General features: G+C 42.7%; 1 protein-coding gene across 3 annotated transcripts in view; it reads right to left on the bottom strand.

The window, feature by feature from the left end:
- The window catches only part of GALNT18 (polypeptide N-acetylgalactosaminyltransferase 18), a 355,336-nt gene that overhangs the window by 80,997 nt on the left and 246,490 nt on the right, over positions 1–27,849 (bottom strand). For all 3 annotated transcript variants that reach the window (XM_040456863.1, XM_040456864.1, XM_040456865.1), the window contains exons 4-6: positions 21,450–21,633; positions 19,736–19,933; positions 14,986–15,100 (exon numbers count right to left, since the gene is read on the bottom strand). In XM_040456863.1, the coding sequence (XP_040312797.1) occupies positions 14,986–15,100; positions 19,736–19,933; positions 21,450–21,633 (497 nt within the window). The remainder of the gene's footprint in view (positions 1–14,985; positions 15,101–19,735; positions 19,934–21,449; positions 21,634–27,849) is intronic.

The raw sequence follows: 27,849 nt of genomic DNA, 5'->3' as shown, positions 1-27,849 counted from the left end.
TCTCTCTCTCTCTCTCTCTCTCTCTCCCCCCCTCCCCCCCCCCCCCAAAAAAAAAAAAAAAAAAAAGAATATCACAAGACAGAGTGATCAGGTTTTCTGGGTTGTATACTTACTATAGTTACCATTGGTGGATCAAAGAACACAGAAGTCCTTGGAGTCAAAATGGAGGAAGGAGTCAACTCATCCTGTTTAAGTTCATGACATTTCCTATAATTTTCCATAAGACTAGTACTTAGAAAATGGTAAGGTGGGTTTGTCTTTACTGCTAGACTGAGAGCCACTCAAAGGCAGGGTCTGTGCCATTCACCTCTAGTTTCCCAGCACCTGGCAAGTGGATGTATGAAGAGTGAATGCATGAACGAATAAAAAACAAAAAATTAACCTACAAGAAATTTGAGAGAAATTTTGTCAGATTTCTCACTGAAGGCTACTAGACAGTGCCTACCTACATAAGGCATAATGGCTGCTGAAGCCATTCTTCTTGGGTTCAAATCTGTTTTTCCATTTATCAGTCATGTAACCTAGGGCAAGTTACATCCCTGCTCTGTGCTTCAGTGTATCCACCTGTAAGTGGGGAGAATAGTAATATTTGCATCTCAAGGTTGCTACAAGGATTAAAGGAGTTAATACACATAAATCACTTAAGACAATGGCTCACATATAGTTATTGCTGCATCACTATTAACACTAGTATTATGGTCATAAATTGCATCTATCTTTACAGTGATACCAACAGGTGGTGATGTTCATGTCATATTATAAGGAGCTCATTATTCTATTAGGCATTGCTCCCCCTTTTTTTTAAGTGACTCTAATCCTGGTTTCTTATATTGAATTGATAATGTCCTTACAACTTCTACCCCACCTCAGAAGGTCATAGTTCTGACCTTTTCAGTTATATAGAATATATTCTCTTATATTTGTCTGTCCTTGAATTTCAAAACCTGTTCATTGAGCACATACTAGGTTCTAAGCATCAATATGAAAGTTAAGTAGCCATAAATCCTGATAGCGAGCATTTTAAAGTCTGTTCAGGAAAGAAGGAATGATGACATTGTTTGTCTCTTAAGGATCTTCTCCTTTGAATCCAAGATCCCCATAACACACAGTTGGTAAGCCAGAATCCAACTCACAAACATAACTTAAAACATTTTTAAGGTTAGACTTACAGACATAATACAAAGTCTATATATAATTGAAACTCTGTGATATCAGTACATAAATATACCAATAAATCAATGGAAATAGAACATAAAATCCAGAAACAGATTCAAATATATGTGGCAACTGAATGTTTGATAAAGGTACTACTGCAAACCAGTGAGGAAAAGATGGCATTTTATTTATTTTTTTTTAAATTTTTTTTTTCAACGTTTATTTATTTTTGGGACAGAGAGAGACAGAGCATGAACGGGGGAGGGGCAGAGAGAGAGGGAGACACAGAATCGGAAACAGGCTCCAGGCTCTGAGCCATCAGCCCAGAGCCTGACGCGGGGCTCGAACTCACGGACCGCGAGATCGTGACCTGGCTGAAGTCGGACGCTTAACCGACTGCACCACCCAGGCGCCCCAAAAGATGGCATTTTAAATAGAAGGTATTAGAATAACTGGTTGACCATGTTGAGAACTAAGACACTTGGGTCCATTCCTCACACCATACATCAATATCAGTTCTAAATGAATCATATTAAACATTTGCAATGGCATGGATGGAGCTAGAGTGTATCACGCTAAGCGAAGTAAGTCAATCAGGGAAAGACAAATACCATATGATTTCACTCATTTGTGGAATTTAAGAAACAAAACAGATGAACATATGACAAGTGGGGGGAAGAGAAGAAAGGGAAACAAACCACAAGAGACTCTTAATGACAGAGAACAAACTGAGGGTTGATGGGAGGGAGGCGGGTAGGAGATGGGCTAGATGGGTGATGGGGATTAAGGAGGGCACTTGTTGTGATGAGCACTGGGTATTGTATGTAAGTGAAGGATCTACTGAATTCTACTCCTGAAACATATTGTACTGTTAACTAACTAGGGTTTAAATAATTTAAAAAAAAAAGAAATGAAAAAATTGTGAAAAATACAGTTACACAAATATTGGAAGAAAACAGATGAATTTCCTTATGATCTGATAGTGAGTAAGTTTTCCTATGACTAAACTCTGAAAGCAAGAAGGAAAAAGATACGTTTGCTTACATTAAAAAAAAAAAGGAAAGAAAAGAAAGGAAAAAAAGCTTTGCATGGCAGCAACAACAACAAAACAAGCACACACACACACACACACACACACAAAACAAAAACAAAAACAAACAAAAACAAAACGCCAGAAGCAAAATCAAAAGACAAGTAACGAACAGGGAGAAATTATTGGCAATTTATATGATAGGCAGACTATTAACATCCCTAATGTGTAAAGAAGTTCTAAAAATAGAGAAAAGACTAACAATCCTATAGGAAAATAGGCCAAAGATATGAAAAGCTCACAGAAAAAAATGCAAACGGTTTTAATCATATGAAAAGCTGTTCAACTTAGCTCTTAATAAGAGAAATGCAAATTGAAACTACTCTGAAAGCCATTTCTCATCTGGAAGATTGGCAAAAACCCAAATAGTTCACAACATACTTTGTTGGTTGACTCCAAGGAACTCTTCATTGTTTCTGGCGGAAAAAGTACTACCCCTCTGGAGGGATATTTGATGATAGCCTAGCAAAATTACATACACATTTGCCCTTTGACCTCACAATTATGCTTTCAGGAATCTGTTCACACAATAACCCAGTAAAATATGAAAAAAATGCATGCACAAGACTATGAATTATAGCACTATGCCCTCAAAAGGAGAATGCCCTCAAAAGGCAGAAATGACTATGGAGCATTGCGTGCATTGGAGTACTATGTAGCTATAAAAAAGCAATAAGGAATAATCTCTCTATTCTATTATAAAATGATCTTCAGAAAAAATATACATATATTTTTAAAAATACAGTACTGAAAAGTGTAGACAGTGTACTACCATTTATCTAAGAATGAGGAGATGTGAATATATAAATGTGTTTCCTTAGATGTTTTTGATGTGTAAAGTAAATGAACAAACAAAATGTTTATGTTAGAGGTAGTAAGAACACAAGGTGGAGAGGACAGTGATAAAAGGTAGACTTTTCTGAATATACTTGATTTTTGTGGATTTGACTTTGAGATTATGTAAATATTTACATAATTATAAAAAATTAAATATGAACAACAATTCCTAAAAATCAAAAGTGAAATGAAAGAAATGAACCTGTTTATTAGGTTGGGAATAATAACACAGAGGGGAACTATTCTAGATGACTTCAAATCACAGTAATTTGACTGTAGATCTCTGGTGGAATATAAACAACAGAAAGAAAGGTCAAAAATTTAGACTGTTTCTAGCAATCATATTGAGGGTGATAGGGTTGTTATTAGTATTCTGAGACAGTTGCGTGCATACTGGGGAATAAAAAAAATAAGTAATTGTGTTGGTGTCATTAAGAATAAGAATTTTTGACATGGGAGAAAGGAAATAAAGAGGAAAGATTGATAAGGTGAGGTAAAAACTCAGTAGTCCTACATTTGAATCAGAAAGATCATAATGAATGCCTAGAAAATTTTATCTCTACAAAAATAATAACTTCTAGCTCTGACTACTTAAAAGACCTAGAAACATGAACCAACCCAGTAGCAATGAGCACCCCTAGTGCCCAGATCATGATTTTAAGTACCATTTCTCATTAAAAGAAAGCTGGGCTCCTTAGGGAAATGGCTGGTTATAGGTCTGGAATAGGAAATGTATAGATGAACCTGGAACATCTTGATGGCAGGGAAGCCATTAAAGAAACAAAGGGACTCAGGAACCAATGTCAGAGGCTCTCAATGGCCAAAGGTGAAAATATGCAAATCAGTAGAGATATTAAATATAACAAATTAAAATACATCAAATATATTTAAATCCATAAGTTCATAATAATACTAAAAAGGAATAATTGGTTCCCTTTGGAAGATGGTACAGAATCAAATCATTATTTTGAAAGCTGTTATAAAATTATTTATTCTGATTTTTCCAAATGAACTTTATCATATTTCTAGGCAACCAAAAAGTGGATGATTATAAATGTCTCTTTATATAAATCACAAGAATAAAAGGCACAGCATAAGGAATACAGTCAATGATATTGTAACAGTGGTGTGTCAGGACAGATGGTAGCTATGCTGTGGTGAACACAACATAATGTGTAAATTTGTTGAATCACTATGTGGTATACCTGAAACCAATGTAGCATTGTATGTCAACTATACTCAAATACAATTACATTATATATTTATATATAACTATGAATAACTATATATATAAATAACTATATATAACTATAAATTATATATATATATATATAGTTATTCCAGGTATTAAATGAAGAAGGAAAAAATAAAAATATCACTGTTTTGCAACCTCTAATGAATTATTGGATCCAGGCAACATTCAGCAAAGAGTGCTAACATCACAAATGGGGAGACCACTAGATGTTCTGTACCTCATGATGGAAGCACACACATACTGCCTATGACATATTTTTGCTACAAAACTGAACCTACATCCCCAGATCTAACTACCAATTTAGAAGAAATATACGGGGTGGAAGGACATGCTAAATGACACCAGGGGGATTCAATCGGGAAAATCTGGACTGTGGGAGTCTGTAAAGGACAAATGGCCTGATCTCTTTAAAAATAAACTACAAGGGGGAAAAAAGATGGAGAGAGAAATTCAGTAGATTAATAGACACTTAAAGGACATATTAAACAACTGAATTTTAATTCACGCAAATGATATTTTTTGAAAAACAAAAAATGATGAGACAATGAAGGAAATTTGAACACCAATAATACTTGATGGTATTAGGGAATTCTTTTCAACACCTTTAGGACTGAAAATAGTATTCTTTAAAAAGTCCTTATCTATTTTAGATGCATATTGAAATGTTTTTGATGATACAATCTCTTGGATTTGGTTGAAAATAACAAGTTGGGGGAGGATTGCATAAGAGTAGAGATTAAAACCAAATTATCTGTGCACTGACACCATTGAAACAGGGTGATGGCTGCATGGCAATTTATTATACCATTCTATTTTTGCATATGTTTGAAATTGTCCATAATAAAGAGGTGTTTTTGTTTTTGCTTTAGATCCCGTTTCTGATAAACTATCTGTAACATGCAGCACAGTACCCTAGATCTCAGAAGACATGCTGTTGAGGACTTTTGAACTCAGGTTCTAAATTCCCTTGCTATATAAGGGACCACATCATATGTAGTTCTTGAGCCTAAGGAAGCTGAAAGGAGGCATATATGATCTGTCCCTGTCCTTGGAAGCATAAGCATATAATCTAGGTTTAGCCAACTGTATGCTCTCACTAAGGACTTTGAATCTTGGTAAATGTCACCAAGACCCAAGCAATGGTGCCCAGTATCCAGTGGCAGGGCCACCTAGTCATGGCAGTAGAGTCAGTCCTAAATATACTATTCTTACCAGCTGGTTTTGGCTATGGTTCCTGCTGTCTAGTCTCTCTTGGTTTTTTCTTGTTTTCTGAATCTGCATCTATAGAGTTCTTATTAATTCTTTGAGATATCCAATGACCCTCCAATAAATTCCATTTCTCTTTAAGTTAGCCTGATTCAGTTTTCTTTGCTTAAGACCTAGATTCTTGAGTGTTATCCAAATAAATAGCTCAGTAGGACTATATAACATAAATTAAAGCATGTTTTTAAAAAATAAAGCACTAAACAAACTGTATGGTAGCATATTAATGTAACATATATATCTACATGTATAATGCAATTGTAAGTTTTCTATAGAGCCTTTTATAATTTACAAAGTACTTAAATTGATTTTTTTTGGTATCTGTGTTAAATAATGATTATAATAAAGAGATAGTATAAGAATTTACTTTTTTGACCAACATAAATATTTTCAATCTTATAACACTTTCACTTATTTATTTTGAGAGAGAGAGAGCTCATGTGCATACAAGTTGGAGAAAGGCAGAAGGAGAGGGAGAGAGAAAATCTTAACAGGCTCCATGTTCAGCATGGAGGCTGACACGGGGCTTGATCGAATGACCATGAGATCATGACCTGAGCCGAAATCAAGAGAGAGACACTTAACCAACTGAGCCACCCAGGAGCCCCTAATCTTACAGCACTTGAAAAATATCATGTGGCTTGCCAATAACACTCAATTGCTGTGTTCAGTAAATAGGATAATTATAGGGAAAGAATTTTGAAAATACATAGCAAAGGCATTGCCATTGTTTCTTAGTTGATGGTAGAAGCCAGAGATGAACCTAGTCCAGGGACTAAGGAATTTTTGAAACCTGGTGACTATGCTGTGTCTACAACCTTCTTTGCTTGTGTTCATCCCACATGCCCTGTGGAATAGCCATTGGCATTTTCTTAGGGTATAGAGAGATACTAGATTCTTCTTGGCTAAGAAAGAAGGTTTAAAAGTGGGCATGAAAACTGATAGACAAGGGCAATAAAAAGATGTCACAGAAATAGAATAAAGGCACTGTCTGAAGTACTGAGAAATCTCCAATGCAAATTTCTGTTTTATTAAGCTATTAAATAAGGATACCCAGATAAGGAGGACCTTGATCAATTCCTTGGTGATCCCAAGGCCAACAAATGGAGTCAGTCCACTGGACCTCTTATTGTCCTAGATTTTGCTCAATTACACAGGGAGAAGAGGCAGAATAATTCATAGGGAGAGATGCTACACTCAGCTAGACCTTAAGATGAGGTTAAGCAAGAGTAGTTAAAAGAGGCAAGGCTGTCACGAGGGTTTGGGTAATCTGGCTCAGATGGAATAAAGGCAATGATCCCAGCTTTGGAGCAGGTGGTAAGAGGTCGGTTAGCCTAGAGGATGAAAAAGCTGTTCAACAGGCATTACAATAGTAGACCATATTTTAAAGAGAATGACAATAATGAATATTCTAAGATGAGAGTCTAAAATGCCAATAAGAAACCTGAAGTGAGGAAAGCTTAGACATCCAGATAAGGAGTTGGTGACTGGCAAGTATGTCTAAGTGGGTGTCCAACATAGTCCTATCTGGAAGACTCTCTTCTCTGTGCTACGTTCCAGGGAGCTCAATCCAGTACAGTTGTCTACAGCTAGGGCAAGATGGAGAGGAGAGCTCTCTTTCCTCAGATTGCCTCTGCCCTGGAGACTCAGAAGGGAATTGGCATAGTTGTGGTAGCATTATTTCTCTGCCTTTCCTACTTCTATGGTTTCCATCCCAGAAAGGTGGAGATAGCTGTTACTTACATTGAAGAATTTAATTTCAGGGGCACCTGGGTGTCTCAGTCCATTAAACATTGGACTCCAGATTTCAGTTCAGGTCATGATCTCACAGTTCATGTTATTATGTCCCATGTCAGGCTCTGCGCTGACAGTGTGGAGCCTGCTTGAGATTCTCAATCCCTCTCTCTCTCATTCACACACTGTCTCGGTTTCTGTCTCTCAAAATAAATAAACATTTAAAAAAAAATTTAGTTTCAAAGAATAATAAACAGGCTAGGCTTCCAGATGTTTCCCTATGTCAATTTCACATAACTGAGGAACTGTCTCTTCCAATATTAGAAATTTAACTGGCTTTACATTTTCTAAAGAAATTTTTAAACATGTGTATGCTCTTTCTGTTGTGTTGAACAGAGTGCCTGTTGTATTCTGAATACAATTTAGAATACAATTTAGGCTTTTCTTTATGACTCAGACCTGTTATTAAGCACCAGTAATTCTGTTGTACATTTTTGTGCTCTAAACCCAGGGATCTGCCTGGATGTTTGGCCCTAGAAGAGATCCAAGTCATTGTGCTTTTGGTCATTACAAAGACTCTTCTCTTTCCTCCATATCCTTGCCAACACTTGTTATCTCTTGTCGTTTTGATAATAGCCATTCTAACAGGTGTGAGGTGATATCTTATTGTGGTCTTGATTTACATTTCCCTGATGATTAGTGTTGTTGAGTATCTTTTCATGTACCTGTTGGCCATCTGTATATCTTCTTTAGAGAGATGTTTATTTAGATATTCTGCCTATTTTTAAACAGGATTGTTTGGGTTCTTTTGCTACCACATTGCATGGATTCTTTATATATCTTGGATATTAATCTCTTATCAGTTATATGATTGGCAAATATTTTCTCCCATTCAGTAGGTTGACTTCATTTTGTTGATGGGTTTCCTTTCCTGTGCTGACTCTTTTGAGTTTGGTATAGTTGCACTCGTTTATTTCTGCTTTTTATGCTTTTACTTTTCGTGTCAGATTAAAAAATCATCACCATGATTCATGTTAAGGAGCTTACTATCTACATTTTCTATGGGTTTTATGGTTTCAGGTCTAACATTCAAGTCTTTAAACCATTTTGAATTATTTTTTGTGTATGGTGTAAGAAAGTGGTCCAATTTTTGCATGTGGCTGCCCAGTTTTCCCAATACCATTTATTGAGGAGACTGTCCTATCCCTGTTGTGTATTCTTGGCTCCTTTGTTGTAAGTTAATTGACCATATATGTGTGAGTTTATTTCTGGGCTCTCCATTTTGTTCCATTGACTTACGTGTCTAATTTTATGCCAATACCATACTGTTTTAATTTACAACTTAAGTGCTGTTTTAGCTGTATTTAGTATAATGTAAAATGTAGCATATTTGGTATACTCAGTTTAAAATATCCTCAAATTTCTAGTATAATTTCTTTTATGACCTATGCATTTAGAAATGTTTCATCATTTCCAAAAATATGGCTTTTGTCTATACCTTTTAGTTGTGGGTTTCTAATTGAATTCCATTGTAGTCAGAGAACATGTTCTATATAACGTTAATCCTTGAAATTTGTTGAATCTTGTAATTGTTAGATGCAGTGTTCTCTATATGCCCATTAGATTCAAACTATTGTGTTGGTCTATCAGTTCCTTGGAGAAATGTATTAAAATATTCCACTACATTACTGGAGCTGTCGATGTCTCCTTGTAATTCTGTCAACTTTTACTTTATATAAATCAAGGTTGTGAAATTACGTACATAAAAGCTTATAATTGTTATATATTCTGATGAACTGCACATTGTAGAAACCTTTATTTGTACTAAAACATGTTGTGATAGTATTTTTTCTAATATTAATATAACTATAGCAACTTTCTTTTCATTGGCATTTGCCTGTCATGAATTTTTCTATCCATTTAGATTTAACCTTTCTATATTATATTTCAGACATGTTTCTTATAAATAGCCAACAGATAACTTAAAAAATCTAATTTTAAAATGTTTGTCATTTAACTTAGTCCATGTAAACTTACTGTATTTACTCATATATTTGGATATATTTCTACCATCTATGTTTTCTCATCCTTTCTATTTCTCCCCTTCTTACCATTTTCATATTTCATTTGTCCCCTTTACTTCTTTGGAAGTTATACTTTCTTTATCTATGATTCTCATGGCTTCCCTAGAAATTTTAATGTGCTCACTTCATCAAAAGTGAAAGTCAACTAATATCCCTTCCACCCTCACTAACATATAGGCACTTGAGAACACTTTCATTACAATCACCCCCTCCCAATTTATTGGCAATTGTCATCACACATTGTAGTTTTAATAATCCCATAAAACATTACTATAGTGTTACTTACCATCAACGTGTCTTTATATTTCCTCATATATTTTCTACTTTTTGAGCTAAGTATTCTTCTTTCAGCTCAAATTTCCTTCTGGGGTCATGTTCCTTATACTTGAAGTGTATCCTTTGTAATTTATTTTAGTGAGGATCTATTAGTGGCAAACTCTTACAGTTTTTGTGTTTCATAAAATGACTTTCCTTTATAGAGAAAAATATAAAAACAAATATATATATAAAAGACACAATTATTTTCTTTCAGAATATTTAAGATATTATCTCATCGTCTTCTGGATTCCATTATTGCCACTGAAAAGTCAACTGTTACTCTAATTATCATTAATTTTTCAGTAGTATATCTTTTTTCTCTGGCTGCTAACAGATCTCTTTGTTTCTGGCATTCACTATGACATGTCTAAGTGTGGATATATTTGTATTTATCTTACTTTGGACAGGCCGACTTCCTGAATCTGAGGGCTGGTGTCTTTCACCAGCTTGGGTACATTTTTAGTCATTATCTCTTAAAATAATTGCTTTTGCCTAATCCTCACTTTTTATTATCTCCTTCTGGAATTCTAAGATATTAGATCTTTCCCCTCAATTCTACCTGTCTTTCAATCTTTTTTTTTTTTTTCATATTTTCTTCTTTGTATTCCTGGGATGATTTTGAATAATCTTTTTAGGTATATTTCCCAGTTTACTATTTTTCCTTTAAATAATATCCAACTGCATGATTTAATCCACCCATTAAACTTTTAATTTCCATTTTTATATTTATGTTTCAAATTCTATTTTTATCCCAATATGATGAGTCTTGTTCATAGTCTCTTTCTTCTTATTTATATCTCCAATTTCCGATTTATTTAAAACTAGTATACAACTTGTTTCATACCCTGAGTCTGATAGAGTCAATACTTGAAGATTTTATAGAACAAATTTGGCTGTCCAATGCTTTTGCTGGTGTTTGCTCTTGGCGCTCTCTTTTCCCCTTGTTCGTTTGTGGTTTTTTAAAAAAGATGAACTCCTATTCCTTGAAACTCTGGCTGTGGGAAGTTTTATGGCCTGGGTTAAAAGGGTCTTTCCCCAGAGAGGGTTTGTATACATTTTTGCAGATGCTTAAGAACTTCCAACAACTTTAAGTTAAATTCTACTCTTGAGATTTTTCTGGATCATGAAGTATTTTGATTTTATATTATAAATCCAAGGGAGAAACTCACAGAGGAGAATTCTTCCTCTCTTCCCAGCAGAAAATTGAGATAGGCAATTTTCACTCTATCACTGGGGGTGAGGATGGGAGTATTTCTAGCTCATCTTTATACTGAGCTAATAGGCCTTTGGAGTGACCAGTTTTATGGGAGGTGAGGTTGGGGCTGGGGGGTTATTTTATTAGACTCTTCAAGCTGGGAAACCCTTAGGCTTTGTATAATGTCCTCTGTACTCTGTGAAATTGAGAAATCATAAACCTAAAGTCACCAGGTTCTTCAAATATAGTAGATGCAGACTTTCTCTAGGTTCCTACCTATTTTCACTAACACTTTAATTTCCTTGTGTTATAACAAAGCACAAGTTGGATCTCCTAAAACCACAGATTTATTCTCTCATAGCACTGGAGGCTAGAAGTCTGAAAATAAGCACTGACAGGGCCATACTCTCTCCAAAGCCTTAGGACAGGATCCTTCCTTGCCTCTTCCAGCTTCTGGTGGCCCCAGGCATTCCCTGACATTACTCCAATCCGTGCTTCCATCTTCACATGGTCATCCTCCCTCTGTGCCTATCTGTGTCCAAATATCCCTTCCAAAAACACCAGTCGTATTGGATTAGGGCCACCACAACCCAGTATGACCTCATGTTCAACTGATTACATTGGCAAAGACCTATTTCCAAATGAGATCATATTCACAGGTACAGAGGGTTAGAACTTCAACATATTTTTGAGGGGAGTCCATTGAATTTATAAGCGTCTCTAACAATTTCTTAATTCCTTACCACTTCTTGAATGCTTTCTACTTATACTTTAGCATCTTTATAGCCATCACCTATACAATCTTTCTGCCTTTTATTCTGTGTCAGCTCTTATTGCTTGTTTTCATCTGCTTGCCCACAGTAACTCCCTTTTTTTTTCCCCACTGAGTTGTGGAATTAGAAATCAGAAAAAAAGGGGGGGATTATTGGAAAAAAATACAAAAAAAGAAAAAGGCTTTACATTCAGTAGATATGACTGAATAGAGTAGAAGGAAATTACTGCATGGACACTGTAATACTTTTTGGGGTATGCTCAAAAGACTTTTATCCCTAGATCACTGTGGTATATCTTTTAAAAAAATTTATTTTGAGAGAGAGCGATCATGCATGGACGAGTGCGGAAGGGGCAGAGAGTGAGGGAGAGAGAGAATCTTAAGCAGGCTCCACACTCAGCTCAGCACAGAGCCTGACGTGGGGCTTGATCTTACGAATCATGAGATCATGACCTTAGCTGAAATCAAGAATTGGACGCTTAACCAGTTGAGCTACCCAGGCCTCCCTCACTATGGAATATCTATCTAGGCTTTCTAATCATAAAGATCTGGGGTTAAATCTTTTCTCTACCTCTTCTAAGCTATATGACTTTGAGAACACATGTAAACTCTTTAATTTCACAATTTTCTCATCTGAATAAAAGGGGTATTATAATAACAACTACTTTTTAGGGATATAGATGGATGGCATGGTTAGGTGCCAGAGCAGGTAGCGAATAATTGTGCAAACAACTCTTTCTGTGTTCCAAATGGGCAAGGACTTTGAATATGTTATCTTTAAATCAAAGAAATGAGAAAAGCAACATCTCTCCTTTTTACAAACACTCCTGTGGAGATCCCAGATGATGAAAGTGAGGCACTGGGATGCGAACTCCTAATACATGAAAGGAAAACACTAATAACCACACAAAACATTAAAATCTATTTTGGCGGTGGCAGGGAGTGGGTAACTGGAATTCATTTACCTCTCTAGCCTCTCCTTCTCCTACCTCACTAGCCTCTCCTTCTGTTCTCAGCTCTGTCGGCCAACAGGCCGTTCAGTCCGTGCTTTTATTTTTTTTTTTATTTTTTTATTTTATTTTTATTTTTATTATTTTTTTTAATGTTTCTTTATTTTTGAGACAGAGAGAGACAGAGCATGAACAGAGAGAGGGAGACACGGAATCTGAAACAGGCTCCAGGCTCTGAGCTGTCAGCATAGAGCCCGACGCGGGGCTCGAACTCACAAACCGTGAGATCGTGACCCGAGGTGAAGTCGGAAGCTTAACCGACTGAGCCACCCAGGCACCCCCAGTCCGTGCTTTTAAAAACACCACCTTTCCTTCAACTACAATGACATTTCGTCTCTGTCAAGAGGGAGGGAAGAGATGGAGAAGAAGAAAAGCCAGGCAATGTTTTACACCCTGAACATAAACCCCCATAATTTTAAACACTTTTTGAAAGCCTCACCCAAGCCCACACTCCAGAACAGCTTTATAATCTGGGCGAGGAAAAGCCAGAAGCCTCCCACCACCCCATGACTGTCCCACATACGTGTGAGCTCAGTCTCTGGGAAGACCTCACACATCTACTTCCTCTCTGAGTCCTCAAGCATCTATACCCAGAGAGCACACATACTGGAGGGGGCCCCACCTACTCCGCCAATTCCTGGCAGCAGCTCCTTGTGAAAAATAGTATGTTTGGGGACGACCATTTATTTAGGAGTGGTGCGGAACTGAGATGGTGAGGACACAAATGGTGAATAAACGACTGATGTAGGGAGAGCTGGAGGAGGGAAGGTGATAACGCAGGTGCTGTCCTCTATGAATATATTAGCTCCCTACGAAGCCCATGCATTTTGACTGCCTTCAAAGCAATCTCTCTGGATTTCAGTGAATTCAAGTGTCTAGAAGTATTTTCTAAGCTCAGCTGCAGATAGGCTGCTCCTGCTGCCAGTTGTCAGAGCCTTAGGATTAAGGCTGAGCAGTAAGTCAAGCCCACACAGTGCTGGTCAGACCATTGTAGATGTTGTGAGATGCTCAGCAGAGATGCCTAGTCTCCCTTCAGGGCAGGGCAAGGTCTGTTCAGGGTCAGATGACTTGCCCAGTGGGATGGGAGGACTAAGGAAGTTAGAGGTAAGAGGAGGGTGTGTCCAAGCTGGAGTCCTGACTGAGAACTGGAAATACAGACACTGAAGCCACAAGGCCAAGAGTGGGTCATTAGTAGGAAAGAGCTGGATGCTGGGGTGGTTTGCATGGAGAGCTGGCAGTGATGAGGAATATCTTGGATGATGGCCATGAACTCCAGCAGATACAAGGTCCTCTCCAAGGGCTGTCCCACATGGATGTGTCAGGCTGCTTCAATTACAATGCCCATGGAGAGGACAATGGGGACCACTGTAGGGATAAGTCACAGCTTGAATATTGTTTTTCTTTTGTGAGGGTAGGACCACGGCCTAGACAGAAAGGTGGGCTTCCCTCTAGGATGAGATCCTTCATTGTCTCCATTATTAAATTCTTGCCAACCACTAGGGCACCGAATGTGTCCCTCAGACATGATGGGGGAGGTATCCTTTTGGAGTTATCTTTTCATGGGCCCAGGAAAAAGAGCCAGAGCCTAGGAAATATTCCCATGGGATGAGAAATTAAAATGATGCCTATTGTGCATTCACACCATGTGTCAATAGCTGCAAAAGACCCTCTATTTCGGGGAAGGATGGTGGCTACCTCTGAAGAGTGGTCTGAATAGGTCTGAGTGTCTGACCAGCACATGGTGACATCAGAAAACAGAATGGAGTGAGCCTGGCTGTGTTTTGCTCTTTATAGCCCACGAGTTTTATTTCCCTGGAGCTCTCTCTTGGTAAAGTCTTTAGGAAAGTTCTCTGGAATGCTGTGGAGGAGGCAGAGAATATGAGAGTGAGAAATTCCAAGGGGAGGTGACTCTAAGGGTCACTCTGGTACAGCCACCCCTCGATGCATGCAGGTCTCTTCCTGGAGCACACTTCTGCTCAGACCTGAGGAGCCTATGTTTGGTTTTAACAGAGAGGTTGTTCCCATAGTTGGGAGCTCTATTCTCCCATGTCCCCGGCCCTAGCTGAAGCAGTTTCTGAAGTCCTTTTCTTCCTGCAAATTCTATAGGTCCCCTCTTGTGTCTCTATCCCGTCCTCAAGCAGCCCTGATCACACACACGAAGTAAGGTTAAGGACTAGACAGTCAGCAACCTGGAGCCCCATTTCTCCACCTCCTAGGCCCATTCACCTTTTGGGGAGCTGAGCCAAGCCTCTGGGTGAGAAACCTTGCTTACCCTGATCCCCAGCTCGACATTCTCGCCTCCGTAGACCTCCATGCCCTCGTCCAGTAAGCCGATCTCCTGGAAGTACTGCCGGTCCACAATAAAGCAGCCAATGAGGGCAGGGCTCCTACAGGGGTGAGGAGAGATGGGCCAGCAGTTAGCAGAGGGGCTGCCAGAGGAGTCTGAGTGGTGGTGCCTTCCTACCAGAAGGATCTGTTCCTCTTCCTTCTTTTGCTGCTGAGCTGGAGTGGGCCTTGTTCTCTGCGGGCCCCTCCCATGCCCACCTTCAACAGAGGCTGTAGAGAGGCTGTTTCCTCAAGGTGGCCGTGGGTAGCTCCCCACCTCGGGGCCTGCCATCATTCCAGGTGGCACTTGCATGGTGTGTTAGCCCAGAGACCGAGTACTCAGTCTGCGGGCCCAGGCTGCATGTCTGCTTTTGTAGCTTCCCCGATGCCTGAGCTCTGAGCTGCACAACCAGTCTCTGTTTCTACCTGGGTACCCATGCTACCTCCCTCACCCTTCCCCAACTTGGGTCCTGCGTGTTAACCTTGGTTCACTTAGAAAGATTACCTGGGGCTTTGGACAGCACGGTAAATGATTTGCATTTTATCTGGAGGTAGAGGAGTGTCAGTGAGGAATTTTAATCCGACTTTGGTAGGAGCAGAAATAAGTCAGCCAGAGAAAGACAGATACCATATGATTTCACTCATACATGGAATTTAAGAAACAAAAGAACAAAGAAAAGAGAGCCCCCCCCCCCCGAAAAAACAAAAACAAAAAAAAAAAAACCCACCCCAGACTCTTAAATATGGAGAACAAACAGATCTGTGCTTTAAAAGGAATCCTGCAGCAGCTGTGGGGTGATTGGGTGAAAACTGAGGAATCCAGTTGGGAAGCTTGTTGCTATGTCCTGTGAGAAATGATGAGGCCCTTGACCAGCGTATCAGGAATGGACAGACAGTTTAAGGACACATGTTAATGTAAATCAACAGAACTTAGAAACAGGTGAACGGGTGTGAGAGAGAGAGAGAGAGAGAGAGAGAGGGTGGGAGGACTCTGGATGCCCGCTGGCTTTGTGGTTGGCATGATGGTGGAGAGGGGACCACCCATTGATGTGGGCCATGGAGAAGCTGGCTTCAGAAGGAAGAAGCATTCCCTACTGGGAAAACAGATCTGAAGGTGCCTGTGGGACACTGGAGGGAGATAACCAACAGGTAAGCTTTAGTACATGGCCTGGGTCTTAGGCCTGAGCAATTGGGTCTTAGGCCTGAGCCAATTGGTCCAGGAGCTGGAAGGTCTTTCCTTAGTGACAGTGTGGGCTCAGGGTTCACAGGCCGTGTAAAGGCACTCACTGAAGCACAGGACTTTGCTAGGAGTGATTCGTATTAGGAGAATCAGCATGAGCACATGTGGACTGCCTCTCTGCTGAGAGCATTAGCTTACACAAATGACTTTGAATTGTTCCACTGCACACTGCTACCATTTCTAGCCCTTGTATATAGCATCTTATCAGCTGGTGGCTGAAGGGTTTGGAGGGGAAGAGAAAGAAAAAGAGAAATGATGAATCCTCAGTGATGAGAAAACTGTCAGTCACATGCAAATGGACCCATCTTTGAAATTGGAAACTCATCAAGGTGGAGAAACCGCTATTTTGCAGGCCATTTCTTTAGACAGTGTTGATGCAGGAGGCTGCTCAGGCAGGGACTGGTGCCTTCGGGTCCCTGGCCCCCCTCCTTTTAAATCACAGCATTTTGTTCTGGATGGGCTCACCTTCCACAGACCACAGGAAGCCAGGGAGGACAATCTACTTCAATCCACTACTCCTAAAGCAGGCGGAGATCCTGCTGTAGTGGAGGACGCTTTGACCCTGGCCTTGGAGGTGCATGCTATGGGAAAAATTCCCTCCTGGCTGTGTGTCACTGAGAAAAGTTCCCTAGCCTCTCTGAGCCTCCGATTCCATATCCATGAAATAGAATCAACTAGAACCTCATAAGGATTAAATTAAATAATGTAAAACCTTGAAAACTTGTGGGACAGAATTGTTAATTTAAAAATCATTTAAAAAGATGCACTTGCACAATGAAGAAGCCTGGAGAATCCCCTCCGTGAATTCCTGGTGATTTAAAAACATCAGTCCAGAAGAGTGAGCCGAGTGAGGTCTCAACCTTTTCCTTGACGTTCCTGAAATGTTGAGTATTTCCACATGGTGCACCAAGACCTGCAGGAAGGGGCCTTCCCCATTTGGCCAAACCCACTCAGGGAAACAGCAGAATCTAAAACAATTACTGTGGAATGAGCACAGGCCACCTCAGGCCGTCTATTACTTATTAACTAGCTAGGGTATGAAGTAGACCCAATCAGCCTGGAAGGGTTATTGATTTCTACCTTACCTCATTCCCAAAAAAGATCAGAAAGAGCTTACAAAAAAAAATGTCCAATACATTGAAATACAAAATACATAAATGTCTGAAAAGACCAAGAGTTCACAACAAATTAGGAGCCAGTTAGGATGCATGTACAGTGTTAGGTCCTCCTTCACAGGTTTTAAAGTAGACCCACGGGGGCACCTGAGTGGCTCAGTTGGTTAAGTGTCCGACTCTTAGTTTTGGCTCAGGTCATGATCTCACGGTTTGTGGGTTCGAGCCCCACATTCGGGTTCCGTGCTGGCAGCAGAGCCTGCTTGGGATTCTCTCCCTCTCTCTCTGACCCTCCCTCACTCACTCTTTCTGTCTCTCTCTCAAAAATAAATAAATAAAAAAATTAAAGTAGACCCACAAAACTGACACTGAGCTTCCTGGAAGCCAACGTGAAAATGAACAAACATGTCTTAGGAATAAGAAGTACTGCTCCCATGTGAAAATATCACACTAATTCCTTGAGGATAATAAGATTTTCTTTGACTAGCAGTCAGTTTGAAATAAATTTCTCATGTCAGTATTCTTAGAGGTCACTCTGGGACATAGTGAACAACCATCTCAAAAATGTCACTTTAGAATGCAATAGAAGATACCTCTGGGCTCTTTTGATAGCTTACGTTATATGGACAAAGCACTGATGTACAGCTCCAAGGAAATAGGAGCCAAAGTGGGCAAGGTATATTTGTATAACTCACAGTTTTCTATGAGGTTCTATTCATCTAGGATTAAGTCAGTATTGTTCTTCCAAAAACCTTCCATGAATATAATTTTCTCTCAGCCAAGTTTTTGACAAAAGTTAGGTAATGAAAACTTTGAGATCCTATTCTTTGTCAAGGACCTAGAATTAGGTTTACTATGACCAGGTTGACACATTTCAAGATGAGCAGAACAAAGCAGCGAATATCAGTGCAGTCTTCTGCAAGAACACTCCTTGTATGACAGTATACTTCCTTCCAGTAGCATTCAGCTCACCTAGGGGCAGAATTCAACCATGGCAGTTATGAGCTCCACAGTGGGAATCTATGTGGATGACAACTAGATGTGGAATCTAGCCAACCTAGGTTTGGATCCTGGCTCCACTGCCCACAGCCTGTGTGGCAGGGACATTCTCCTTTGTCCATCTTATGGGCTGTCCTCATCTTGTGAAACAGGGATGACCCAATGAGCTGTCAAAAGGTTATAATGAGGAGCAAATGAGACTGTGTGTGTAAGAGACCCTTGCACACAGTGACCTCCAAACATATATTTAACAACACAAAATTGTGGCAGGGGCTAACAGGTGGGTAACAGGGGTAACTGCAGGAAAGCTATGTGGTTCTCTTTCACCTTGTTACAAATAGGACTATGGTTTGTTTTCTGGCAAGAAAAGATGTGATCTCAGATATTAACCACCCACTTTCAATTAAATTTTTCATAATCTTTCTCCCTCATGTAATACAAAGCAACATCAGTTTCTAATCTCCTCTTTCATTCCAAGAATTGTCCCCTAGGCCACCTCTGGTGCCATCTGTGTGTTTAACGAGCAGGACTTTGCAGAGAGCATAAAGGCACCTGATCTGTGATTAACCAGACACAAATAAGGGCTGGCGGGGTGGCTGTTTCAGGAGTCCTGACCCATGGAACAGAGGCTGCACAGTGGAGTCATTTGGGTGTCTGTGAAGGCAGTGGCAAAGGCAGAAAGAGTTCAGAATCTTTAAAATGCAGTTTGAAGCCACTTTTGACTGAGTCCTACGGGATTAACTCGAATATCAGCAAGGCATACAAGGCGCTGTGAGGTCTGGTCTTGCCTCTCTGCCCCTCCAGCCTCATTGCCTGAGGCTGCCTCCTCATGGTCCTCCTCCCAAAGGTCCCTTTAAACCTCCTCTGTGTCCACAAACTCACTCTGCTTCTTCACATACGAAGGTCCCTGCCCCAGCTGGCAATCTCCTCTATGCACTTAAAAACAAGTGCAAACGTTAGTCTCTGAAAAAGATTTTCCCCACTTTCCATGCAGTTTCCTCCAGCAACAATTTGTTCTTCCAATTATTTTGTCTGTCTTCACTAGACTTCAGGCTTTTGGGGGCAGGAACTGAGTCTTAATCCCTCTGGATCCCCAGCACCAGGCACCGCAGCTGGTACCCGGCGGGTGTCCCATCACCATGTGTGCAAATGAATAACTCTGAGCCTCTGAATGGATGCTGGTGCCATAGTTCTTTTGGAAGGGCTCATCTGTAATTCCCTTCCGGCCCCACCCCCCACCCCATCATCCCACAGTGGGGCTGGAGCTTGGGGAACAAGTTTGAGCTGGGAGGCGAGTCCCTGCCTGGAAGACAAGGCAGAGAGAGCTGCAGGGAAGGATGCTTTACCTGATTGGGGCGGTCGAATTCTCCAGCTTCCACCAGGCCTTGGGGGGGTTCAGGTAACGACACCACAGCTCCCAGTCAAAGCCCTGGGCGGCCAGCGGGTACTCTTCTATCTCAAAGTTGTCATATTTGATGTTGTCAAAGGAGGGGGAGATGATCCGCTTCCGGTTCTCCTTTATGCGGGTGAGCACAGGTTCAGCCCTGAGCGAGAGGAGGGGAAGGACGGTAACTGCTTCCAAGGTGTCCAGCTGGCGACCCCTAGAGCTCCTTCCTCCCCCCACCCCTGCAGGAAAATGAACAAAACGCCTGGCCATCTGCTCCAGGAGCGCGGTTCTGCCCCCAGGGAAGGAGTCCCTATTTAACCTCCACCCCTCTCCCTAGACTTGTGGGTTGGCAAGAGGCCTGGGCACTCCTGCAGCTTGTCTGGGGCTGAGCTGAGAGATTCTTCGTGCCTTAGATATTTGTGTCTGCTTGCTTTCACTTTTTCTACTAGAAAAAAAAAAAAAAATCAAGACCCAAGAAAGAAGAGAGGAGGAGATCTGAGGTTCTATGGGAAGCTTTCAACTCAGGCTTTGATTTTGCTAAAATTCAGTGTATCAACCAGGAGGAAAAGGCAGATGACAGTGGCAGAAGCATGGAGGTGAGAAGAAACTTACTTGGTGCTGCTTCAGTCCTTCCACCCCATCCCACACGCCCTCCACTGCCCAAGGAGAGGCAGGGGGTAGGACTTCCAGGCAGCCAGGAGGCCCCCATGGGCACCAGGCACATAAAGTGTTTGCAGACAGGAATGATGAGCTTCTTATTAATAATGCATTTGTTGCGTAATTGTTTATTCAAATCAGCTTGAAATAGTAAGTGTCCCTCTCCTCTTCTGGCCATAAATCCAGTGAAAATGCTTTTTAAATAGTCACAAATGGCAAGCAGGGACTTCAACTATAAAAAACAGCTTCACTGCAGCCTTCATTTGGGCCTGTTATATAAAAGTATGCCCAAATCTAGTCATGCTGCATGCATGCCCGGCAGCTCCTTCCTGCTAAAGGGCCCTCCTCACCCTGGGTCTCTACTAAGCCACACACAGTGGGCCAGCCACAGCACACCCCCGCTGGCCCTGCAGGGATGTCAATGTCCTGTCCCTGATTGGCTGCAGCCACTGAGTCCATATGCCTTTTCTCTTGCCCCACACAGCACCTCAGCAGCCCTGACCAGAGAAAGAAAGGTTTTCTAAGACACAGTTTCACCAATAGGAAGAATCTGAGATTCTATGCTACGTCTGGGTTGGCATTTGGGGGAGCCCAGGCCACCCGTGATAACATCAAGCTACCTTAGCCCCTTCTCACCACTGTCTGCTTCATGTCTGGTCCAGCTGTCCCTTGCCCAGCAGTTGCAGCCCTGTCCTGAGCTGGGCTGGAATTCTAAGCCTTGCCCTTAGTATTTACCCTCTCCCAGATCCCGTCTCCTAGAGGAAGACACTAGCCAGAGTCACACCTGATGTCACCATACCCTTTAGACACTGTGTATTGACCTGTTGGAACCTGACTCCCCCCACCCTGAAGGGCCAGCCTGGTGGCCTATGTCAGTCACACATCCAGACCTCATCTGTTTCAAGAATTCTCTCCTTTCCCGCACTAGGACTGAGATCCCAGCATGCTTTGCACTCATTTGCGCCAAAGCCCTGGACCACACTGGGACTTCTCCTCCTCTCCTGATGGGCACTTACCAGCCCACATTGAACTCCACATGGGCATCAAAGAGTGCCACTACGGGGGCGGTGGCCACTCTCCAGCCGCTGACTCTGGAGCGGATGAGGCCTTCCTGCTTGCTGTGGCGCACGACCTTGATGAAGCCTGGCTTCTGGCCATTCACCTTGTCTACGTACTCCGTCAGCTTCTCCTTCAGCTCCTCTGGAAGGGAGAAAATGCATCGTTAGCATGAGGTGGGGAGGGGCGATGAAAACATTCACCCTTTTAGGTGAGAGGCTGGAGGGTCCATTTCCCTCCCCAGGTCTCCTTAATGTTCCCCAGGATGGCCAGGGCCGCTCAGCTTTGAAGGGAAAAAGGCGAAAACAATTTTTATTGAGCCCGGCAACTTGCACAGGGTCACATGCTTCACGCATACTGTCTATTGAATCTTCACAACAAGCCCACGGGAAAATGGGGCTCAGAAGGGTTTCTCAATTTGTCCAATGCCATGCAGCTTGCGAGTGGCACAGGCTGGTTTCAAGCCGGGTCTAATGACTTCAAAAGCCGTATTCTTCTCATCAGCTCAGTGGCCTCTTTCTTCCCCAGTGCCCTCCACTGGTTCTCCCCTAATGCCCAAAGAAAGCTTCCATCTGCGAAGATTACAGCCTGGGACCCGTTCCTGCCTGGATCTCCATCCTTCCGGGAAGTGGACGACCAGGCATTATGCCCTGTGAGCAGTTGGCATTGGTTTGCCGCCTGCTGGTGCCTGGCTAAGCATCTGATTCCCCTGCTACTTCGTAAATGTAAATGGGTCCTGCGGTCCCCTCGCCCCTCAGCCAGAGACGGCACGGCAGCCACGCTCATTGGGTTTTCCACAGCAGTTTAGGCAACAGCCTGTGACACTCCTTTTCCCAAAATGACCCTAGTGGGCTGCATTCTCCCACCTGCCATCGCTGCCCCTCCCCAGCACTCGATTTCCACCCTTTGCCTGTGTTCTCCAGGACCGCCCTGGCAGGAGTCCTCCTTCTACCTGCACAGCCTGCCCACGCCGTGGGATAGACCCATTGGGCTGAGCCTCGTCCTCATCAGAGGACAGCGGGAGCTCCGTGTCCCTTGGTGCCCAGTCTGGGGTCCTGCCAGACAAGCAGTCTGCTGTGAGAAAAGGGCAGGAGGCAGCCAGCACAATGCCTGGTGCCTGGCAGGCGTGGCCCAGAGCAGCAGCCCTGTGTAGTGGAAAGAGGGTGGTATTTGGAGGCAGCAATGATGCAGTTTAAGTCTGCTTTCCAGGTAGGAGCGTTATGATCCTAGGCCTGTTCCTCAACGAGTTGTTGATGTCTGCGAGGATGTGGTGGATGGTGGTGGATGTATTTCGTGTGTGGTAAGGACACGGATTTTGGGGAACCACAGGGTGGACTGTTAGGGATCAGCAAAAAGATACGCTGAAGCCTAGCCTCTAGTACCTTAGAATATAACCTTATTTGGAAGCAGGGTCTTTGCAGATTTAACCGAGTCAAGATCATTAGTCCCATGACTGGTGTTCTTATAAAAGGAGGAAATTTGGACAGAGAGACAGGTGCAAAGAAGGAAGATAAGTAAGGAGACATAAAGAGAAGATGGTTACCTACAAGCCAAGGACCATCTGAGGGCACCAGAAGCTAGGAGAGAGGCCTGGAACAGATCCCTCTCTATCACCTTCAGAGGGGGCATGGCCCTGCTCGATTTGGACTTGGTTTTGGACTCCAGAACTGTGAGACAATAAATTTCTATTGTTCCAAGCCTCCCAGTTTGTGGTATTCATACAGCAGCTCTAGGAAACTAATATAGTTGTTATGAGGATTAAATGGGATTGACATGTGAGAAAAATGCACAGCATATTGTAGATGCTTAAAAAAAAAAAAAAAAGCTCCTTTCCCTCCTTCCTCGGGTCCATCGCATTGGGAGTTTTAAGAGAAGAAGGAGCCGCAAATCCTTCTTCATGTGCTCTGGTCCAGGACCACCTCTTCCTGCTCTGCCCTGAATCTAGGTTAGAAGTCCATAAGCAGCAAAGCCCTGGCGGCCAAGCAGGAGATTGGAACACGTGCAGGGACCTCATGGTCAGGGCAGGCCTCGGGGCATGCCAGCTACTGCCAGAACTGGTGTGCCCTCCTATAGACATCGATTTCAGATCTTTTTACACATGATGGTGGCCAAACAAACAGGGCTGGCTGGATGGGTAGGATGTCATCCCTAGGCATCCCTGCTCAAGTGATCATCATGGAAGTGAGGAAACTGGGCATCAGAGGCAGAAATGCTTAAAGGGAGGCAGGAAACACAGGTTCTCCACAGCTATCAGCTTGCTCTGTGACCTTGGGCAAATCCCCATGAATCCCAAGACCTCAGAGTTAGTTGCACAGGATTTTAATGTTCCTTTTGAACCAATTACCCATCTAAGATTTGAATCGCCTCTGTCTATCCTGATGAGTGATCATCCGGCCCCTGCAGTGACCAGAAACACAAAGTCCATTCCTTACTGGGCCAGTCTAAATATCCAATGTTGTTCTTCTTCCTTTTGCCCCCCAAATGCCAGGGTGCTTCTACCTTTGACTCACTGGTTCAAGATTTACTTAGGGGCCAAAGGGGGAGAACCACATGCCCTCTTCCACATGACAACCACTTGGAGTAAAAGGCTATCCTTAAGTCCTTGCTGAGGATTTCTCTAGGTCAAATGTCTTCAGTGCCTCTGTATACTTCCTCACGTCTGGTGAGTTCAGGTTCTTTTATCATGCTCAGCTTTCCTCTAAATCTGTTAGTTTTTCTTTAACACTTAAATTATGCACCTAGAAATTGGCCTAATACTTATGGAGTAAATTGGGCTATACAGAATAGAATGAACTAATCACCTCCTTTATTCTAGAATCTATACCCCTATTCATATAGTTGAAGGTCTCATTAATTTTGGCCTACTTTTGACTCAAATTGAGCTTCTTGGGAACAGACAATGACACATCCTTTTCACATGTTGCTGCTAAGTCAGGCTTCCTTCATCCCGTTTCTTCACAGATGCATACACATGTGGATGCATGCATGTGTGTGTGCGTGTGTGTGTGTGTGTGTGTGTGTGTGTATGCATGCTCTGAGCCAAACCATTAGGATCTTGTGTTTAGTCTGCTTTTATTCCATCTTTTTAAAGATTTACACCGTTTCTCTGAAGTCAGAGTATGTTCTTCCCTGATTCTGTTATCCAATGGCTTTGTTATCAAGCCCTCCAGCTTTCCTGCTTCTGCAAGAGTGATTAGCATATGGCCTTTATTGTCATTCGACTCATCCTTTTACACAGAGTGACCCTTGTGTGGAGTTAGGGCCAATGAGGCTGGTCGGTCAGGTGTTCTCATTCCATCCTGGAGAAAACTCAGCTGACTTTCAGGCTGCCATTCACATGCCGTATCTCTCACTTTAGCTGATGTGAAAATGACTCGAGATCTCCAACCACACAGCTGGCTGGGGAGGCCTGGGGATGCCGCCGTCTGCAAGTGTCAGGAAGTCGGCCATAGAGCGGCATAGCTCAATGTGCCCCATGCTTACAAGGTCTTCCATCTCTTCAAAGGTCCACCTCTCATATATCCTTTCCAAAATTTTTAAGTAGAACTCATAAAGCTTGGTATTTGGGCTTTTGATAATGGCAGTTAAGGGCTGAGTCCAGGAACTTGGAGTGAGAACAGAGCTAGTACCAAATGACACCCTTCTCCACCCCCAGGGAGGACATACCTGTCCCCTTCTGTCCCTCCCCACCCCTTGGCTGAGAACCACTGCCTCCTGTTGTTGGGTTTATTGATGGGATGGGGCGGTGGATGACTGCCACCCTGTGATACTCCATGAATCCCCCCTTCCTGAATTCACGTCCTTGTGTAGCCATCTCACAGGCTGAATCCGGGCTGACCATAGGGCAAGAGGATGCAGGGGGGAGGGATGTGAGCTGGTGGCGGGCCTAAGCCTCCGGAGGCCTTGCAGCTTGAACTTTCATTGTTTTGTCTGGCTGCCTTACGTAAGGAAGCCTGAGACAGCCTCCTTGAGCTTGAGAGGCCCAGTGAGCCCCCATTAATTTAGGCTACCGCACCAAGGCCCAGACAGTGAGTGAGGCCATCTCGGATCCTTCTGCTGATTGCAAACGCGGGGTTGGGGGAACCCAGCTGACACCCCATAGAACAGAGACAAGCTGCCTTGTTGCAGAACTGAGAGCCAGTGAATGGTTGCTGTTTTAAGCCACTTACTTCTGGGATGGTTTGTTATACACAGAGGCTAACAAAACAGGCTCTGTTATTCTGGTGTGGTGCTGAGGTTCGGGTAAGGTTGTGAACTCCTGATGCACAGGAAATGTGAAGAGCCAGACACACACAGAGAAGAGCCACTTAGAAGGTGGCAGCAAGAGACAAGAAGGCTTTGCTTCTTGTAGGAGCTGCTGGCCCCTTCGTGCCTCTGCGTCCTGTTAACGGAAGTAGGATAAAGGTTTCTGGTGGACTAGCTAGAGGGAAATTCTGTTCTCAGCCCGTTGCATCCCAAACACTGGCTACTGATTAGAAGAGAGCATTCCCTTAGTCCTGACCAAACAGCTGCTATCAAAAATCAAAACAGTCCTGAAATACTCCAGACAATATTGGCTCATAGTCTTTGCAAAGTGTCTTTACCTAATTAGGTATTCATGTTTTCCTTCAACTTTTCGTTTCCAAAGAGAGAAAGAACTATGTCAAAAGCACTTCTGCGTTTGCTAGGAAACCATCACCCAAGATACTGCCTATTATATATTATATGTAATATATAATATATATATGACAAATGCCTCTCAGAACTTAGTTCAAAAAATATATTTTCTTTATACCTACACACAAATACATAACCCCGCATAGTTACGTTTTTGCCAAGGCTGCCAGGAAGCTCAGAGAAAAAAATCTAAGGCCTAATCACAGGGTTCAGCATTCTTGCTTCTCTACCTTTGCAAAAGATTTGATTTTCAACTTCTAAAGTCTGCATTATTTTACCTTTTTTTCCCCCCTGTGTGAGCTACCTTTAACTATTTCTTAAAATATCTACAAATAACTTTTAACAAAGTGTCTTGGTAGAGCAGGGCAGGAGCATAGTTATGGAAAGAAGGGGGAGGCTGTAGGTCACATTTGTTTTAATGTGTTGGGCAAAGACGAGGTGGGGAGTCTGCTCTCTGCGACTTTGCCAGATTTAGAATCAATGGTGGAGTTGTCGATAGCCAGCATGGACAGAGAAATACAATCTGCACTCTGCATGGGGCCAGGTGTCATCCCTCTTCTGTTGCTCCTCCAGCCCTCCCCTGCTGCCTGCAAATCCCTACTCTGTTGACATCTGAACGACCTCTGTGAGTCAGCACTCCCGGAAGCCATGCTCATCAAATGCCATCCCCTCTGGGGAGGGCACAGGCCACTCTCCACCATCCCCATGTGGTGCCTCCCCTCAGGGCCCTGCTGAGTGCAGCCTGCTTGCTTGCTCTCCCTCCTTCAGACTTGCAAGCCACATAAAAATGCGGACTTCACCAGCCTGGTCAAACAGAGCCCTTTCTTCCCTCCCTGTATATGCCCCCGTGCTGTTCCTGTAAAAAGCAATTAGCTTCACAGGGTCATCCCAAAAGAAACAAAACGCAGGCTGAGCAGAAGAAGTCTGGTACTAATGGCTGTTAATCTGATTTGAACACCTAATGAGATACTCTTTATCTCTGGCATAAAGGAAAATAAAGGATCAGGAAATTGATGCCCAACGGGCCTTTGCTCTTCAGAGGGCAGCTGCATAGGCATCTTTGCAAAACGGCCTGTCCAGCCTTGCCCAGGAGGAACGTGGTCCTCATTCTACCCTCGATGCTCAGATGACCACTTTCCATGTCTGTCCTAGGTTTGGGAGAAGTAGGAGTGACGGGAGAGCCACCCACCCATTCATTTGGCAAATACCGAGCTCTCACTAGCTGCTGTGGCAAGAGCTGTGAACCAGATAGTCCTTATGGAACTTCCATTCTGCTGGATGAAAAAGGCATGCAATCTACTTCATTGGGAGACAGAGAGTAGGGGGAGGAGGTAGAGACAGCGGGGGAGAGACGGAGAGAGAGAGGGATGGAGAGGGAGAAAGACAGAGAGAGGGAGGGAACAGGCAGAGAGAGAAGGAGGGAGAAAAAGGTTGAGATTTTTGAAAAAGAATCTCAGAAATGATTCAGGGCTCACAGACACCAAAGCCTCTTAAAGGACAGGCCTCCTGGGCCTGAGAAGCAGTTCCTGGTGCAGTTGGTGGCAAGTCAGAGAGGCACGGGCTGAAGCTACAAGATCTCCCTGCTGTTACTTTCCTATAGCCCAGTGGTTCTCAACGGGGAGCGATTTTGTCACACTCCCACCCCCGTGAGGGGATATCTGGCAATGTCTGGAGACAGTTTTGAGTGTCCCAACTGGGTGCTCC

The sequence above is a fragment of the Herpailurus yagouaroundi genome, unplaced genomic scaffold, assembly GCF_014898765.1.
Source record: "Herpailurus yagouaroundi ecotype Mexico unplaced genomic scaffold, PumYag 218, whole genome shotgun sequence".
Classification (NCBI taxonomy): Eukaryota; Metazoa; Chordata; class Mammalia; order Carnivora; family Felidae; genus Herpailurus; species Herpailurus yagouaroundi.
This window is presented reverse-complemented; position numbering and strand designations above follow the sequence as displayed.